Below are 22,866 nucleotides of genomic sequence, written 5' to 3' on the forward strand. Positions count from 1 at the left end.
CTGTAATACTGTATAACACTATAACACCACAGGTACTGTAATACTGTATAACACTATAACACCACAGGTACTGTAATACTGTATAACACTCCAACACCACAGGTACTGTAATACTGTATAACACTATAACACCACAGGTACTATAATACTGTATAACACCACAGGTACTGTAATACTGTATAACACTATAACACCACAGGTACTGTAATACTGTATAACACTATAACACCACAGGTACTGTAATACTGTATAACACTATAACACCACAGGTACTGTAATACTGTATAACACTATAACACCACAGGTACTGTAATACTGTATAACACTATAACACCACAGGTACTGTAATACTGTATAACACTATAACACCACAGGTACTGTAATACTGTATAACACTATAACACCACAGGTACTGCAATACTGTATAACACTATAACACCACAGGTACTGTAATACTGTATAACACTATAACACCACAGGTACTGTAATACTGTATAACACTATAACACCACAGGTACTGTAATACTGTATAACACCACAGGTACTGTAATACTGTATAACACTATAACACCACAGGTACTGTAATACTGTATAACACTATAACACCACAGGTACTGTAATACTGTATAACACTATAACACCACAGGTACTGTAATACTGTATAACACTATAACACCACAGGTACTGTAATACTGTATAACACTATAACACCACAGGTACTGTAATACTGTATAACACCATAACACCACAGGTACTGTAATACTGTATAACACCACAGGTACTGTAATACTGTATAACACTATAACACCACAGGTACTGTAATACTGTTTAACACTATAACACCACAGGTACTGTAATACTGTATAACACCACAGGTACTGTAATACTGTATAACACTATACCACCACAGGTACTGTAATACTGTATAACACTATACCACCACAGGTACTGTAATACTGTATAACACTATAACACCACAGGTACTGTAATACTGTATAACACTATAACACCACAGGTACTGTAGTACTGTATAACACTATAACACCACAGGTACTGTAGTACTGTATAACACTATAACACCACAGGTACTGTAATACTGTATAACACTATAACACCACAGGTACTGTAATACTGTATAACACTATAACACCACAGGTACTGTAATACTGTATAACACTATAACACCACAGGTACTGTAATACTGTATAACACTCCAACACCACAGGTACTGTAATACTGTATAACACTATAACACCACAGGTACTGTAATACTGTATAACACTATAACACCACAGGTACTGTAATACTGTATAACACCACAGGTACTGTAATACTGTAAAACACTATAACACCACAGGTACTGTAATACTGTATAATACTATAACACCACAGGTACTGTAATACTGTATAACAATATAACACCACAGGTACTATAATACTGTATAACACCACAGGTACTGTAATACTGTATAACACTATAACACCACAGGTACTGTAATACTGTATAACACTATAACACCACAGGTACTGTAATACTGTATAACACTATAACACCACAGGTACTGTAATACTGTATAACACTATAACACCACAGGTACTGTAATACTGGATAACACTATAACACCACAGGTACTGTAATACTGTATAACACCACAGGTACTGTAATACTGTATAACACTATAACACCACAGGTACTGTAATACTGTATAACACTATAACACCACAGGTACTGTAATACTGTATAACACTATAACACCACAGGTACTGTAATACTGTTTAACACTATAACACCACAGGTACTGTAATACTGTATAACACCACAGGTACTGTAATACTGTATAACACTATACCACCACAGGTACTGTAATACTGTATAACACTATAACACCACAGGTACTGTAATACTGTATAACACTATAACACCACAGGTACTGTAATACTGTATAACACTATAACACCACAGGTACTGTAATACTGTATAACACTATAACACCACAGGTACTGTAATACTGTATAACACTATAACACCACAGGTACTGTAATACTGTATAACACTATAACACCACAGGTACTGTAATACTGTATAACACTATAACACCACAGGTACTGTAATACTGTATAACACTCCAACACCACAGGTACTGTAATACTGTATAACACTATAACACCACAGGTACTGTAATACTGTATAACACTATAACACCACAGGTACTGTAATACTGTATAACACTATAACACCACAGGTACTGTAGTACTGTATAACACTATAACACCACAGGTACTGTAATACTGTATAACACTATAACACCACAGGTACTGTAATACTGTATAACACCACAGGTACTGTAAAAATGTATAACACTATAACACCACAGGTACTGTAATACTGTATAACACTATAACACCACAGGTACTGTAATGCTGTATAACACTATAACACCACAGGTACTGTAATACTGGATAACACCACAGGTACTGTAAAACTGTATAACACTATAACACCACAGGTACTGTAATACTGTATAACACTATAACACCACAGGTACTGTAATATTGTATAACACTATAACACCACAGGTACTGTAATACTGGATAACACTATAACACCACAGGTACTGTAATACTGTATAACACCACAGGTACTGTAATACTGTATAACACCACAGGTACTGTAATACTGTATAACACTATAACACCACAGGTACTGTAATACTGTATAACACTATAACACCACAGGTACTGTAATACTGTATAACACTATAACACCACAGGTACTGTAACGCTGTATAACACTATACCACCACAGGTACTGTAATACTGTATAACACCACAGGTACTGTAATACTGTTTAACACTATAACACCACAGGTACTGTAATACTGTATAACACCACAGGTACTGTAATACTGTATAACACTATAACACCACAGGTACTGTAATACTGTATACCACTATAACACCATAGGTACTGTAGTACTGTATAACACTATAACACCACAGGTACTGTAATACTGTATAACACCACAGGTACTGTAATACTGTATAACACCACAGGTACTGTAATACTGTATAACACTATAATACCACAGGTACTGTAATACTGTATAACACTATAACACCACAGGTACTGTAATACTGTATAACACTATAACACCACAGGTACTGTAATGCTGTATATCACTATAACACCACAGGTACTGTAATACTGTATAACACCACAGGTACTGTAATACTGTTTAACACTATAACACCACAGGTACTGTAATACTGTATAACACCACAGGTACTGTAATACTGTATAACACTATAACACCACAGGTACTGTAATACTGTATACCACTATAACACCACAGGTACTGTAGTACTGTATAACACTATAACACCACAGGTACTGTAATACTGTATAACACCACAGGTACTGTAATACTGTATAACACCACAGGTACTGTAATACTGTATAACACTATAACACCACAGGTACTGTAATACTGTATAACACCACAGGTACTGTAATACTGTATAACACCACAGGTACTGTAATACTGTATAACACCACAGGTACTGTAATACTGTATAACACTATAACACCACAGGTACTGTAATACTGTATAACACCACAGGTACTGTAATACTGTATAACACTATAACACCACAGGTACTGTAATACTGTATAACACCACAGGTACTGTAATACTGTATAACACTATAACACCACAGGTACTGTAATACTGTATAACACCACAGGTACTGTAATACTGTATAACACCACAGGTACTGTAATACAGTATAACACTATAACACCACAGGTACTGTAATACTGTATAACACCACAGGTACTGTAATACTGTATAAGACTATAACACCACAGGTACTGTAATACTGTATAACACTATCACACCACAGGTACTGTAATACTGTATAACACCACAGGTACTGTAATACTGTATAACACTATAACACCACAGGTACTGTAATACTGTATAACACTATCACACCACAGGTACTGTAATACTGTATAACACCACAGGTACTGTAATACTGTATAACACTATAACACCACAGGTACTGTAATACTGTATAACACTATAACACCACAGGTACTGTAATACTGTATAACAATATAACACCACAGGTACTGTAATACTGTATAACACACCAACACCACAGGTACTGTAATACTGTATAACACTATAACACCACATGTACTGTAATACTGTATAACACCACAGGTACTGTAATACTGTATAACACTATAACACCACAGGTACTGTAAAACTGTATAATACTATAACACCACAGGTACTGTAATACTGTATAACACTATAACACCACAGGTACTGTAATACTGTATAACACTATAACACCACAGGTACTGTAATACTGTTTAACACTATAACACCACAGGTACTGTAATACTGTTTAACACTATAACACCACAGGTACTGTAATACTGTATAACACCACAGGTACTGTAATACTGTATAACACTATAACACCACAGGTACTGTAATACTGTATAACACCACAGGTACTGTAATACTGTATAACACTATAACACCACATGTACTGTAATACTGTATAACACTATAACACCACAGGTACTGTAATACTGTATAACACTATAACACCACAGGTACTGTAATACTGTATAACACTATAACACCACAGGTACTGTAATACTGTATAACACTATAACACCACAGGTACTGTAATACTGTATAACACTCCAACACCACAGGTACTGTAATACTGTATAACACTATAACACCACAGGTACTGTAATACTGTATAAAACTATAACACCACAGGTACTGTAATACTGTATAACACTATAACACCACAGGTACTGTAATACTGTATAACACTATAACACCACAGGTACTGTAATACTGTATAACACTATAACACCACAGGTACTGTAATACTGTACAACACTATAACACCACAGGTACTGTAATACTGTATAACACTATAACACCACAGGTACTGTAATACTGTACAACACCACAGGTACTGTAATACTGTACAACACCACAGGTACTGTAATACTGTATAACACCACAGGTACTGTAATACTGTATAACACTATAACACCACAGGTACTGTAATACTGTGTAACACTATAACACCACAGGTACTGTAATACTGTATAACAATATAACACCACAGGTACTGTAATACTGTATAACACACCAACACCACAGGTACTGTAATACTGTATAACACTATAACACCACAGGTACTGTAAAACTGTATAATACTATAACACCACAGGTACTGTAATACTGTATAACACTATAACACCACAGGTACTGTAATACTGTATAACACTATAACACCACAGGTACTGTAACACTGTTTAACACTATAACACCACAGGTACTGTAAAACTGTTTAACACTATAACACCACAGGTACTGTAATACTGTATAACACCACAGGTACTGTAATACTGTATAACACTATAACACCACAGGTACTGTAATACTGTATAACACCACAGGTACTGTAATACTGTATAACACTATAACACCACATGTACTGTAATACTGTATAACACTATAACACCACAGGTACTGTAATACTGTATAACACTATAACACCACAGGTACTGTAATACTGTATAACACTATAACACCACAGGTACTGTAATACTGTATAACACTATAACACCACAGGTACTGTAATACTGTATAACACTATAACACCACAGGTACTGTAATACTGTATAACACTCCAACACCACAGGTACTGTAATACTGTATAACACTATAACACCACAGGTACTGTAATACTGTATAAAACTATAACACCACAGGTACTGTAATACTGTATAACACTATAACACCACAGGTACTGTAATACTGTATAACACTATAACACCACAGGTACTGTAATACTGTATAACACTATAACACCACAGGTACTGTAATACTGTATAACACTATAACACCACAGGTACTGTAATACTGTATAACATTATAACACCACAGGTACTGTAGTACTGTATAACACCACAGGTACTGTAATACTGTATAACACTATAACACCACAGGTACTGTAATACTGTATAACACTATAACACCACAGGTACTGTAATACTGTACAACACTATAACACCACAGGTACTGTAATACTGTATAACACTATAACACCACAGGTACTGTAATACTGTACAACACCACAGGTACTGTAATACTGTACAATACCACAGGTACTGTAATACTGTATAACACTATAACACCACAGGTACTGTAATACGGTATAACACTATAACACCATAGGTACTGTAATACTGTACAACACTATAACACCACAGGTACTGTAATACTGTATAACACTATAACACCACAGGTACTGTAATACTGTATAACACTATAACACCACAGGTACTGTAGTACTGTATAACACTATAACACCACAGGTACTGTAATACTGTATAACACTATAACACCACAGGTACTGTAATACTGTATAACACCACAGGTACTGTAAAACTGTATAATACTATAACACCACAGGTACTGTAATACTGTATAACACTATAACACCACAGGTACTGTAATGCTGTATAACACTATAACACCACAGGTAATGTAATACTGGATAACACCACAGGTACTGTAAAACTGTATAACACTATAACACCACAGGTACTGTAATACTGTATAACACTATAACACCACAGGTACTGTAATACTGTATAACACTATAACACCACAGGTACTGTAATACTGGATAACACTATAACACCACAGGTACTGTAATACTGTATAACACCACAGGTACTGTAATACTGTATAACACCACAGGTACTGTAATACTGTATAACACTATAACACCACAGGTACTGTAATACTGTATAACACTATAACACCACAGGTACTGTAATACTGTATAACACTATAACACCACAGGTACTGTAATGCTGTATAACACTATACCACCACAGGTACTGTAATACTGTATAACACCACAGGTACTGTAATACTGTTTAACACTATAACACCACAGGTACTGTAATACTGTATAACACCACAGGTACTGTAATACTGTATAACACTATAACACCACAGGTACTGTAATACTGTATACCACTATAACACCACAGGTACTGTAGTACTGTATAACACTATAACACCACAGGTACTGTAATACTGTATAACACCACAGGTACTGTAATACTGTATAACACCACAGGTACTGTAATACTGTATAACACTATAACACCACAGGTACTGTAATACTGTATAACACCACAGGTACTGTAATACTGTATAACACCACAGGTACTGTAATACTGTATAACACCACAGGTACTGTAATACTGTATAACACTATAACACCACAGGTACTGTAATACTGTATAACACCACAGGTACTGTAATACTGTATAACACTATAACACCACAGGTACTGTAATACTGTATAACACCACAGGTACTGTAATACTGTATAACACTATAACACCACAGGTACTGTAATACTGTATAACACCACAGGTACTGTAATACTGTATAACACCACAGGTACTGTAATACAGTATAACACTATAACACCACAGGTACTGTAATACTGTATAACACCACAGGTACTGTAATACTGTATAACACTATAACACCACAGGTACTGTAATACTGTATAACACTATAACACCACAGGTACTGTATTACTGTATAACACTATAACACCACAGGTACTGTAATACTGTATAACACTATCACACCACAGGTACTGTAATACTGTATAACACCACAGGTACTGTAATACTGTATAACACTATAACACCACAGGTACTGTAATACTGTATAACACTATAACACCACAGGTACTGTAATACTGTATAACAATATAACACCACAGGTACTGTAATACTGTATAACACACCAACACCACAGGTACTGTAATACTGTATAACACTATAACACCACATGTACTGTAATACTGTATAACACCACAGGTACTGTAATACTGTATAACACTATAACACCACAGGTACTGTAAAACTGTATAATACTATAACACCACAGGTACTGTAATACTGTATAACACTATAACACCACAGGTACTGTAATACTGTATAACACTATAACACCACAGGTACTGTAATACTGTATAACACTATAACACCACAGGTACTGTAATACTGTATAACACTATAACACCACAGGTACTGTAATACTGTATAACACTAACACCACAGGTACTGTAATACTGTATAACACTATAACACCACAGGTACTGTAATACTGTATAATACTATAACAACACAGGTACTGTAATACTGTATAACACTATAACACCACAGGTACTGTAATACTGTATAACACTATAACACCACAGGTACTGTAATACTGTATAACACTATAACACCACAGGTACTGTAATACTGTATAATACTATAACACCACAGGTACTGTAATACTGTATAACACTATAACACCACAGGTACTGTAATACTGTATACCACTATAACACCACAGGTACTGTAATACTGTACAACACTATAACACCACAGGTACTGTAATACGGTACAACACTATAACACCACAGGTACTGTAATACTGTATAACACTATAACACCACAGGTACTGTAATACTGTATAACACCACAGGTACTGTAATACTGTATAACACTATAACACCACAGGTACTGTAATACTGTATGACACTCCAACACCACAGGTACTGTAATACTGTATAACACTATACCACCACAGGTACTGTAAAACTGTATAACACTATAACACCACAGGTACTGTAATACTGTACAACACCATAACACCACAGGTACTGTAATACTGTATAACACTATAACACCACAGGTACTGTAATACTGTATAACACCACAGGTACTGTAATACTGTATAACACTATAACACCACAGGTACTGTAATACTGTATAACACTCTAACACCACAGGTACTGTAATACTGTACAACACTATAACACCACAGGTACTGTAATACTGTATAACACTATAACACCACAGGTACTGTAATACTGTATAACACCACAGGTACTGTAATACTGTATAACACTATAACACCACAGGTACTGTAATACTGTATAACACTATAACACCACAGGTACTGTAATACTGTACAACACTATAACACCACAGGTACTGTAATACTGTATAACACTATAACACCACAGGTACTGTAATACTGTATAACACTATAACACCACAGGTACTGTAATACTGTATAACACTATAACACCACAGGTACTGTAATACTGTATAACACTATAACACCACAGGTACTGTAATACTGTACAACACTATAACACCACAGGTACTGTAATACTGTATAACACTATAACACCACAGGTACTGTAATACTGTATAACACTATAACACCACAGGTACTGTAATACTGTACAACACTATAACACCACAGGTACTGTAATACTGTATAACACTATAACACCACAGGTACTGTAATACTGTATAACACCACAGGTACTGTAATACTGTATAACACTATAACACCACAGGTACTGTAATACTGTATAACACTCTAACACCACAGGTACTGTAATACTGTATAACACTCTAACACCACAGGTACTGTAATACTGTATAACACTATAACACCACAGGTACTATAATACTGTATAACACTATAACACCACAGGTACTGTAATACTGTATAACACCACAGGTACTGTAATACTGTATAACACTATAACACCACAGGCACTGTAGTACTGTATAACACTATAACACCACAGGTACTGTAATACTGTATAACACTATAACACCACAGGTACTGTAATTATGTATAACACTATAACACCACAGGTACTGTAATACTGTATAACACTATAACACCACAGGTACTGTAATACTGTATAACACCACAGGTACTGTAATACTGTATAACACTGTAACACCACAGGTACTGTAATACTGTATAACACTATAACACCACAGGTACTGTAATACTGTATAACACTATAACACCACAGGTACTGTAATACTGTATAACACTATAACACCACAGGTACTGTAGTACTGTATAACACTATAACACCACAGGTACTGTAATACTGTACAACACCACAGGTACTGTAATACTGTTTAACACTATACCACCACATGTACTGTAATACTGTATAACACTATAACACCACAGGTACTGTAATACTGTATAACACTATAACACCACAGGTACTGTAATACTGCATAACACTCTAACACCACAGGTACTGTAGTACTGTACAACACTATAACAACACAGGTACTGTAATACTGTATAACACTATAACACCACAGGTACTGTAATACTGTATAACACTATAACACCACAGGTACTGTAATACTGTATAACACTATAACACCACAGGTACTGTAATACTGTATAATACTATAACACCACAGGTACTGTAATACTGTATAACACTATAACACCACAGGTATTATAATACTGTATAACACCACAGGTACTGTAATACTGTATACCACTATAACACCACAGGTACTGTAAAACTGTATAACACTATAACACCACAGGTACTGTAATACTGTATAACACCACAGGTACTGTAATACTGTATAACACTATAACACCACAGGTACTGTAATACTGTATAACACTATAACACCACAGGTACTGTAATACTGTATAACACTATAACACCACAGGTACTGTAATACTGTACAACACTATAACACCACAGGTACTGTAATACTGTATAACATTATAACACCACAGGTACTGTAATACTGTATAACACTATAACACCACAGGGACTGTAATACTGTATAACACTATAACACCACAGGTACTGTAATACTGTATAACACTATAACACCACAGGTACTGTAATACTGTATAACACTATAACACCACAGGTACTGTAATACTGTATAACACTATAACACCACAGGTACTGTAATACTGTATAACACTATAACACCACAGGTACTGTAATACTGTATAACACTATAACACCACAGGTACTGTAATACTGTATAACACTATAACACCACAGGTACTGTAATACTGTATAACACTATAACACCACAGGTACTGTAATACTGTATAACATTATAACACCACAGGTACTGTAGTACTGTATAACACCACAGGTACTGTAATACTGTATAATACTATAACACCACATGTACTGTAATACTGTATAACACTATAACACCACAGGTACTGTGATACTGTATAACACTATAACACCACAGGTACTGTAATACTGTATAACACTATAACACCACAGGTACTGTAATTATGTATAACACTATAACACCACAGGTACTGTAATACTGTATAACACTATAACACCACAGGTACTGTAATACTGTATAACACCACAGGTACTGTAATACTGTATAACACTGTAACACCACAGGTACTGTAATACTGTATAACACTATAACACCACAGGTACTGTAATACTGTATAACACCACAGGTACTGTAATACTGTATAACACTATAACACCACAGGTACTGTAATACTGTATAACACTATAACACCACAGGTACTGTAATACTGTATAACACTATAACACCACAGGTACTGTAGTACTGTATAACACTATAACACCACAGGTACTGTAATACTGTACAACACTACAGGTACTGTAATACTGTTTAACACTATACCACCACATGTACTGTAATACTGTATAACACTATAACACCACAGGTACTGTAATACTGTATAACACTATAACACCACAGGTACTGTAATACTGCATAACACTCTAACACCACAGGTACTGTAGTACTGTACAACACTATAACAACACAGGTACTGTAATACTGTATAACACTATAACACCACAGGTACTGTAATACTGTATAACACTATAACACCACAGGTACTGTAATACTGTATAACACTATAACACCACAGGTACTGTAATACTGTATAACACTATAACACCACAGGTACTGTAATACTGTATAACACTATAACACCACAGGTACTGTAGTACTGTATAACACTATAACACCACAGGTACTGTAATACTGTATAACACTATAACACCACAGGTACTGTAATACTGTATAACACCACAGGTACTGTAATACTGTATAACACTATAACACCACAGGTACTGTAATACTGTATAACACTATAACACCACAGGTACTGTAGTACTGTATAACACTATAACACCACAGGTACTGTAATACTGTATAACACTATAACACCACAGGTACTGTAATACTGTATAACACTATAACACCACAGGTACTGTAATACTATATAACACTATAACACCACAGGTACTGCAATACTGTATAACACTATAACACCACAGGTACTGTAGTACTGTATAACACTATAACACCACAGGTACTGTAGTACTGTATAACACTAACACCACAGGTACTGTAATACTGTATAACACTATAACACCACAGGTACTGTAGTACTGTATACCACTATAACACCACAGGTACTGTAGTACTGTATAACACTATAACACCACAGGTACTGTAGTACTGTATAACACTATAATACCACAGGTACTGTAATACTGTATAACACTATAACACCACAGGTACTGTAATACTGTATAACACTATAACACCACAGGTACTGTAATACTGTATAACACCACAGGTACTGTAATACTGTATAACACCACAGGTACTGTAATACTGTATAACACTATAACACCACAGGTACTGTAATACTGTATAACACTATAACACCACAGGTACTTTAGTACTGTATAACACTATAACACCACAGGTACTGTAATACTGTATAACACTCCTACACCACAGGTACTGTAATACTGTATAACACTATAACACCACAGGTACTGTAATACTGTATAACACCACAGGTACTGTAATACTGTATAACACTATAACACCACAGGTACTGTAATACTGTATAACACTATAACACCACAGGTACTGTAATACTGTATAACAATATAACACCACAGGTACTGTATTACTGTAAAACACTATAACACCACAGGTACTGTAATACTGTATAACACTATAATACCACAGGTACTGTAATACTGTATAACACTATAACACCACAGGTACTGTAATACTGTATAACACTATAACACCACAGGTACTGTAATACTGTATAACACTATAACACCACAGGTACTGTAATACTGTATAACACTATAACACCACAGGTACTGTAATACTGTATAACACTATAACACCTAAGGTACTGTAATACTGTATAACACCACAGGCACTGTATAACACCACAGGTACTGTATAACACTCCAACACCACAGGTACTGTAATACTGTATAACACTATAACACCACAGGTACTGTAATACTGTATAACACTATAACACCACAGGTACTGTAATACTGTATAACACTATAACACCACAGGTACTGTAATACTGTATAACACTATAACACCACAGGCATAACAGTGTTTAGTTCCAGGTGGATCTGGTCCAGTCTGTGTTAATATCCTCTCTCTCTCCTGTGTTTAGTTCCAGGTGGATCTGGTCCAGTCTGTGTTAATATCCTCTCTCTCTCTCTCCTGTGTTTAGTTCCAGGTGGATCTGGTCCAGTCTGTGTTAATATCCTCCCTCTCTCCTGTGTTTAGTTCCAGGTGGATCAGTTCCAGTCTGTGTTAATATCCTCTCTCTCTCCTGTGTTTAGTTCCAGGAGGATCTGGTCCAGTCTGTGTTAATATCCTCTCTCTCTCCTGTGTTTAGTTCCAGGTGGATCTGGTCCAGTCTGTGTTAATATCCTCTCTCTCTCCTGTGTTTAGTTCCAGGTGGATCTGGTCCAGTCTGTGTTAATATCCTCTCTCTCTCTCTCCTGTGTTTAGTTCCAGGTGGATCTGGTCCAGTCTGTGTTAATATCCTCTCTCTCTCCTGTGTTTAGTTCCAGGTGGATCTGGTCCTGTCTGTGTTAATACCCTCTCTCTCTCCTGTGTTTAGTTCCAGGTGGATCTGGTCCAGTCTGTGTTAATATCCTCTCTCTCTCCTGTGTTTAGTTCCAGGTGGATCTGGTCCAGTCTGTGTTAATATCCTCTCTCTCTCTCCTGTGTTTAGTTCCAGGTGGATCTGGTCCAGTCTGTGTTAATATCCTCTCTCTCTCTCCTGTGTTTAGTTCCAGTTGGATCTGGTCCAGTCTGTGTTAATATCCTCTCTCTCTCTCCTGTGTTTAGTTCCAGGTGGATCTGGTCCAGTCTGTGTTAAACCTGTTTGGGGTGCAAGCCCGAAATCGGAACGAAAATGACAACAGCTGCAGGGCGCGAAATTCAAAATCTATTTTTTAAAAATATTTAACTTTCACACATTAACAAGTCCAATACAGCATTTGAAAGATAAACATCTTGTCAATCCAGCCAACATGTCCGATTTTTTAAATGTTTTACAGAGAAAACACCACATATATTTATGTTAGCTCACCACCAAATACAAAAGTGGACAGACACGTATGAATATGATTATGATGTATGAATTATGATTCAAGTAGCATGCACAAGCCAACCGAAATAAACTAAAACCAACCTAAAGAACCCAGAAAAAACTACCTCAGATGACAGTCATATAACATGTTACACAATAAATCTATGTTTTGTTCATAAAAAGTGCATATTTTAGCTATAAATCAGTTTTACATTGATGCTACCATAAATGCTACCACATAGCTACAGCCTGAATTCAGACGGGAGTAGCCAGAGAAAATACATACACCAACGTCGACTACTAATTACACCTCATAAAACATTTCAGAAAAACATATGGTGGATAGCTAATGAAAGACAGATATCGTGTGAATAAAGCCAATATTTCCGATTTTTGAAGTGTTTTACAGCGAAAACACAATATATCGTTATATTAGCTAACAACATAAGCTAGCATAAGGCAGCACTAGCATAAGTCAAGCGCTAGCCTAGCACAGTTAGCAGAGTTAGCATAGCACAGTTCGACAGATATATGAAAAAGCATCCCAAATTGGGTCCTTATCTTTGTTGATATTCCATCAGAATGTTGTAACGGGGTCCAATGTCCAGTAGAGTCTTTAGTTGGGTTCCAGAACGAACTATTTCCCTCTTTGGTTAGCAAGCACAATAGCATTGCGGCGCTAACCTCTCCTTCTTCAAAAAATTCTTCCAAAACATCACGTCTAAAGTCCAGAATAAATTGCAATAATATAATTAAAGTATATTGAAAAAACATACTTTAGGATGATTTTGTGACATGTATCAAATAATATCGCAGTCAGAGATCATATTCACCGTTATCGACCTTCTTCCAGAAGCCGAGACCAAATTATGCTTCGCGCCCGGAATTTTTTTTTAACTGCGCAGGTCTTACAAGAAGGTGTGTTATTCAGTCCATGGACGAGATATTCGACTGCTTTCAATTCTCACTTCCGCATTACAGCCTGATGAAGGCGTGTGACGTGTTTCTACGGTCCTAAGTGTAATGACCTTTTATAGACAAGGTCTTAAAGAGACACATCGCATTTTGGAAATCTCAATTCGGCTGGGAAAATGGCTGTAAAAATATTTCTGTTCGACTTAGAGAAACAATTCAAACCTTTTTAGAAACTATAGACTGTTATCTATCCAACAGTAGTAAATATATGCATATTGTAAAATAAAAAGTTTCTTAGGAGGCCGTTTGAAAATGTGCACATATTTTCCAGTTTTTTCAATATTCAGCTTGCAGCCCAAACAGGTTTTAATATCCTCTCTCTCTCTCCTGTGTTTAGTTCCAGGTGGATCTGGTCCAGTCTGTGTTAATATCCTCTCTCTCTCCTGTGTTTAGTTCCAGGTGGATCTGGTCCAGTCTGTGTTAATGTCCTCTCTCCTGTGTTTAGTTCCAGGTGGATCTGGTCCAGGTGATATGACCTATGCTGACATCAACCACACAGAGAAGAGACAACACAACAGGAGGAGAGGTAGGAAAAAGGGAGAGACCAACAATACTCCCCTCATCTTTCTGAAGTAAGTAATATGTTTTTAGTGTTTTAACATGTCACTAGTTGTAACCTGTTTACGTGTTTCTTTCAGAGAACATTGTTCCAGACCCTGTCTACTCAGCGGTGAAGACAGACAGACAGAGATACAGGTCAGTAGGGCGTTCCAGACCCTGTCTACTCAGCAGTGAAGACAGACAGACAGAGATACAGGTCAGAAGGTCGTTCCAGACCCTGTCTACTCAGCAGTGAAGACAGACAGACAGACATACAGTGGGGCAAAAAAGTATTTAGTCAGCCACCAATTGTGCAAGTTCTCCCACTTAAAAAGATGAGAGAGGCCTGTAATTCAGAAAAAAATCCAGAAAATCACATTGTAGGATTATTAATGAATTTATTTGCAAATTATGGTGGAAAATAAGTATTTGGTCAATAACAAAAGTTTATCTCAATACTTTGTTATATACCCTTTGTTGGCAATGACAGAGGTCAAACGTTTTCTGTAAGTCTTCACAAGGTTTTCACACACTGTTGCTGGTATTTTGGCCCATTCCTCCATGCAGATCTCCTCTAGAGCAGTGATGTTTTGGGGCTGTTGCTGGGCAACACGGACTTTCAACTCCCTCCAAAGATTTTCTATGGGGTTGAGATCTGGAGACTGGATAGGCCACTCCAGGACCTTCAAATGCTTCTTACGAAGCCACTCCTTCGTTGCCCGGGCGGTGTGTTTGGGATCATTGTCATGCTGAAAGACCCAGCCACGTTTCATCTTCAATGCCCTTGCTGATGGAAGGAGGTTTTCACTCAAAATCTCACGATACATGGCCCCATTCATTCTTTCCTTTAGATGGATCAGTCGTCCTGGTCCCTTTGCATAAAATCAGCCCCAAAGCATGATGTTTCCACCCCCATGCTTCACAGTAGGTATGGTGTTCTTTGGATGCAACTCAGCATTCTTTGTCCTCCAAACACGACGAGTTGAGTTTTTACCAAAAAAGTTCTATTTTGGTTTCATCTGACCATATGACATTCTCCCAATCTTCTTCTGGATCATCCAAATGCTCTCTAGCAAACTTCAGACGGGCCTGGACATGTACTGGCTTAAGCAGGGGGACATGTCTGGCACTGCAGGATTTGAGTCCCTGGCGGCGTAGTGTGTTACTGATGGTAGGATTTGTTACTTTGGTCCCAGCTCTCTGCAGGCCATTCATTAGGTCCCCCCGTGTGGTTCTGGGATTTTTGCTCACCGTTCTTGTGATCATTTTGACCCCACGGGGTGAGATCTTGCGTGGAGCCCCAGATCTAGGGAGATTATCAGTGGTCTTGTATGTCTCCCATTTCCTAATAATTGCTCCCACAGATGATTTCTTCAAACCAAGCTGCTTACCAATTGCAGATTCAGTCTTCCCAGCCTGGTGCAGGTCTACAATTATCTTTCTGGTGTCCTTTGACAGCTCTTTGGTCTTGGCCATAGTGGAGTTTGGAGTGTGACTGTTTGAGGTTGTGGACAGGTGTCTTTTATACTGATAACAAGTTCAAACAGGTGCCATTAATACAGGTAACGAGTGGAGGACAGAGGAGCCTCTTAAAGAAGAAGTTACAGGTCTGTGAGAGCCAGAAATCTTGCTTGTTTGTAGGTGACCAAATATTTATTTTCCACCATAATTTGCAAATAAATTCATAAAAAATCCTACAATGAGATTTTCTGGAATTTTTTTTCTCATTTTGTCTGTCATAGTTGAAGTGTACCTATGATGAAAACTACAGGCCTCTCTCATCTTTTTAAGTGGGAGAACTTGCACAATTGGTGGCTGACTAAATACTTTTTTGCCCCACTGTAAATGAAACCCTGTGTATAGTGTAGATAATCATTGTACACATAGTGTAGATCTCAACCTCTGTGTTTTGTATAACCAAAAATATTGTTGTTTCAGCTCTTTGCAAAAGATGCAAAAACTAACGGGAAGCATAGAAATTGCTCACAAAGAACAGATGTACAGCTACTAAGATTTGCTTTAAAGTAGCATGACAGATCTATAACACATTTCTATGTGGATTTTGTCAGGTCGCTCAAAAAGTTACATATTGCCGTTTTAACAAATATAATCTGTGTGAACTTTAGGTAGAGCTGTATCTGGATCCAGGGACGTAATGTACAGAGAGGTAGGTCCAGATGACTGTATCACTAACCCTAATGTACAGACTGAGGTAGGTTGTTGTGTTTGTTATGAATGATGTAGCATGTTGTGTTATGAATGATGTAGCATGTTGTGATTGTTATGAATGATGTAGCATGTTGTGTTATGAATGATGTAGCATGTTGTGTTATGAATGATGTAGCATGTTGTGTTTGTTATGAATGATGTAGCATGTTGTGTTATGAATGATGTAGCATGTTGTGATTGTTATGAATGATGTAGCATGTTGTGTTATGAATGATGTAGCATGTTGTGTTCTGAATGATGTAACATGTTGTGTTATGAATGATGTAGCATGTTGTGTTTGTTATGAATGATGTAGCATGTTGTGTTATGAATGATGTAGCATGTTGTGTTATGAATGATGTAGCATGTTGTGTTTGTTATGAATGATGTAGCATGTTGTGTGTGGTATGAATGATGTAGCATGTTGTGTTATGAATGATGTAGCATGTTGTGTTATGAATGATGTAGCATGTTGTGTTATGAATGATGTAGCATGTTGTGTTTGTTATGAATGATGTAGCATGTTGTGTTTGTTATGAATGATGTAGCATGTTGTGTTATGAATGATGTAGCATGTTGTGTTATGAATGATGTAGCATGTTGTGTTATGAATGATGTAGCATGTTGTGTTATGAATGATGTAGCATATTGTGTTTGTTATGAATGATGTAGCATGTTGTGTTATGAATGATGTAGCATGTTGTGTTATGAATGATGTAGCATGTTGTGTTATGAATGATGTAGCATGTTGTGTTATGAATGATGTAGCATGTTGTGTTTGCTATGAATGATGTAGCATGTTGTGTTATGAATGATGTAGCATGTTGTGTTTGTTATGAATGATGTAGCATGTTGTGTTATGAATGATGTAGCATGTTGTGTTATGAATGATGTAGCATGTTGTGTTATGAATGATGTAGCATGTTGTGTTATGAATGATGTAGCATGTTGTGTTATGAATGATGTAGCATGTTGTGGTTGTTATGAATGATGTAGCATGTTGTGTTTGTTATGAATGATGTAGCATGTTGTGTTATGAATGATGTAGCATGTTGTGTTTGTTATGATGTAGCATGTTGTGTTATGAATGATGTAGCATGTTGTGTTATGAATGATGTAGCATGTTGTGTTGTGAATGATGTAGCATGTTGTGTTAGGAATGATGTAGCATGTTGTGTTTGTTATGAATGATGTAGCATGTTGTGTTATGAATGATGTAGCATGTTGTGTTATGAATGATGTAGCATGTTGTGTTATGAATGATGTAGCATGTTGTGTTATGAATGATGTAGCATGTTGTGTTATGAATGATGTAGCATGTTGTGTTATGAATGATGTAGCATGTTGTGTTTGTTATGAATGATGTAGCATGTTGTGTTATGAATGATGTAGCATGTTGTGTTATGAATGATGTAGCATGTTGTGTTATGAATGATGTAGCATGTTGTGGTTGTTATGAATGATGTAGCATGTTGTGTTTGTTATGAATGATGTAGCATGTTGTGTTATGAATGATGTAGCATGTTGTGTTTGTTATGATGTAGCATGTTGTGTTATGAATGATGTAGCATGTTGTGTTATGAATGATGTAGCATGTTGTGTTGTGAATGATGTAGCATGTTGTGTTAGGAATGATGTAGCATGTTGTGTTTGTTATGAATGATGTAGCATGTTGTGTTATGAATGATGTAGCATGTTGTGGTATGAATGATGTAACATGTTGTGTTATGAATGATGTAGCATGTTGTGTTGTGTTATGAATGATGTAGCATGTTGTGTTATGAATGATGTAACATGTTGTGTTATGAATGATGTAGCATGTTGTGTTGTGTTATGAATGATGTAGCATGTTGTGTTATGAATGATGTAGCATGTTGTGTTATGAATGATGTAGCATGTTGTGTTTGTTATGAATGATGTAGCATGTTGTGTTATGAATGATGTAGCATGTTGTGTTATGAATGATGTAGCATGTTGTGTTATGAATGATGTAGCATGTTGTGTTATGAATGATGTAGCATGTTGTGTTATGAATGATGTAGCATGTTGTGTTATGAATGATGTAGCATGTTGTGTTTGTTATGAATGATGTAGCATGTTGTGTTATGAATGATGTAGCATGTTGTGTTATGAATGATGTAGCATGTTGTGTTATGAATGATGTAGCATGTTGTGTTAGGAATGATGTAGCATGTTGTGTTTGTTATGAATGATGTAGCATGTTGTGTTATGAATGATGTAGCATGTTGTGTTATGAATGATGTAGCATGTTGTGTTTGTTATGAATGATGTAGCATGTTGTGTTATGAATGATGTAGCATGTTGTGTTATGAATGATGTAGCATGTTGTGTTATGAATGATGTAGCATGTTGTGTTATGAATGATGTAGCATGTTGTGTTATGAATGATGTAGCATGTTGTGTTTGTTATGAATGATGTAGCATGTTGTGTTATGAATGATGTAGCATGTTGTGCTATGAATGATGTAGCATGTTGTGTTATGAATGATGTAACATGTTGTGTTTGTTATGAATGATGTAGCATGTTGTGTTATGAATGATGTAGCATGTTGTGTTTGTTATGAATGATGTAGCATGTTGTGTTATGAATGATGTAGCATGTTGTGTTATGAATGATGTAGCATGTTATGTTATGAATGATGTAGCATGTTGTGTTATGAATGATGTAGCATGTTGTGTTATGAATGATGTAGCATGTTGTGTTATGAATGATGTAGCATGTTGTGTTATGAATGATGTAGCATGTTGTGTTATGAATGATGTAGCATGTTGTGTTATGAATGATGTAGCATGTTGTGTTTGTTATGAATGATGTAGCATGTTGTGTTATGAATGATGTAGCATGTTGTGTTATGAATGATGTAGCATGTTGTGTTTGCTATGAATGATGTAGCATGTTGTGTTTGTTATGAATGATGTAGCATGTTGTGTTTGTTATGAATGATGTAGCATGTTGTGTTATGAATGATGTAGCATGTTGTGTTATGAATGATGTAGCAAGTTGTGTTTGTTATGAATGATGTAGCATGTTGTGTTATGAATGATGTAGCATGTTGTGTTATGAATGATGTAGCATGTTGTGTTTGTTATGAATGATGTAGCATGTTGTGTTATGAATGATGTAGCATGTTGTGTTATGAATGATGTAGCATGTTGTGTTATGAATGATGTAGCATGTTGTGTTATGAATGATGTAGCATGTTGTGTTATGAATGATGTAGCATGTTGTGTTTGTTATGAATGATGTAGCATGTTGTGTTATGAATGATGTAGCATGTTGTGTTATGAATGATGTAGCATGTTGTGTTATGAATGATGTAGCATGTTGTGTTTGTTATGAATGATGTAGCATGTTGTGTTATGAATGATGTAGCATGTTGTGTTATGAATGATGTAACATGTTGTGTTATGAATGATGTAGCATGTTGTGTTATGAATGATGTAGCATGTTGTGTTTGTTATGAATGATGTAGCATGTTGTGTTTGTTATGAATGATGTAGCATGTTGTGATTGTTATGAATGATGTAGCATGTTGTGTTCTGAATGATGTAGCATGTTGTGTTATGAATGATGTAGCATGTTGTGTTATGAATGATGTAGCATGTTGTGTTTGTTATGAATGATGTAGCATGTTGTGTTATGAATGATGTAGCTTGTTGTGTTATGAATGATGTAGCATGTTGTGTTATGAATGATGTAGCATGTTGTGTTTGTTATGAATGATGTAGCATGTTGTGTTATGAATGATGTAGCATGTTGTGTTATGAATGATGTAGCATGTTGTGTTATGAATGATGTAGCATGTTGTGTTATGAATGATGTAGCATGTTGTGTTTGTTATGAATGATGTAGCATGTTGTGTTATGAATGATGTAGCATGTTGTGTTATGAATGATGTAACATGTTGTGTTATGAATGATGTAGCATGTTGTGTTATGAATGATGTAGCATGTTGTGTTTGTTATGAATGATGTAGCATGTTGTGTTATGAATGATGTAGCATGTTGTGTTATGAATGATGTAGCATGTTGTGTTATGAATGATGTAGCATGTTGTGTTATGAATGATGTAGCATGTTGTGTTATGAATGATGTAGCATGTTGTGTTATGAATGATGTAGCATGTTGTGTTATGAATGATGTAGCATGTTGTGTTATGAATGATGTAGCATGTTGTGTTATGAATGATGTAGCATGTTGTGTTATGAATGATGTAGCATGTTGTGTTATGAATGATGTAGCATGTTGTGTTTGTTATGAATGATGTAGCATGTTGTGTTATGAATGATGTAGCATGTTGTGTTATGAATGATGTAACATGTTGTGTTATGAATGATGTAGCATGTTGTGTTATGAATGATGTAGCATGTTGTGTTATGAATGATGTAGCATGTTGTGTTATGAATGATGTAGCATGTTGTGTTATGAATGATGTAGCATGTTGTGTTATGAATGATGTAGCATGTTGTGTTATGAATGATGTAGCATGTTGTGTTATGAATGATGTAGCATGTTGTGTTATGAATGATGTAGCATGTTGAGTTATGAATGATGTAGCATGTTGTGTTTGTTATGAATGATGTAACATGTTGTGTTATGAATGATGTAGCATGTTGTGTTATGAATGATGTAGCATGTTGTGTTATGAATGATGTAGCATGTTGTGTGTGTTATGAATGATGTAGCATGTTGTGTTATGAATGATGTAGCATGTTGTGTTTGTTATGAATGA

At 36.0% G+C, this 22,866-nt stretch overlaps 1 protein-coding gene across 1 annotated transcript in view; it reads left to right on the forward strand.

Annotated features, from left to right (window-relative positions):
- The window catches only part of LOC129842282 (low affinity immunoglobulin gamma Fc region receptor II-like), a 48,789-nt gene that overhangs the window by 9,770 nt on the left and 16,153 nt on the right, over window positions 1–22,866 (forward strand). The window contains exons 6-9 of the mRNA XM_055910766.1: window positions 1,323–1,357; window positions 15,811–15,891; window positions 16,004–16,122; window positions 18,032–18,072. Of these exons, the coding sequence (XP_055766741.1) occupies window positions 1,323–1,357; window positions 15,811–15,891; window positions 16,004–16,122; window positions 18,032–18,061 (265 nt within the window). The 3' untranslated portion in view covers window positions 18,062–18,072. The remainder of the gene's footprint in view (window positions 1–1,322; window positions 1,358–15,810; window positions 15,892–16,003; window positions 16,123–18,031; window positions 18,073–22,866) is intronic.

This window comes from Salvelinus fontinalis, unplaced genomic scaffold (assembly GCF_029448725.1).
Source record: "Salvelinus fontinalis isolate EN_2023a unplaced genomic scaffold, ASM2944872v1 scaffold_0029, whole genome shotgun sequence".
Lineage (NCBI taxonomy): Eukaryota > Metazoa > Chordata > Actinopteri > Salmoniformes > Salmonidae > Salvelinus > Salvelinus fontinalis.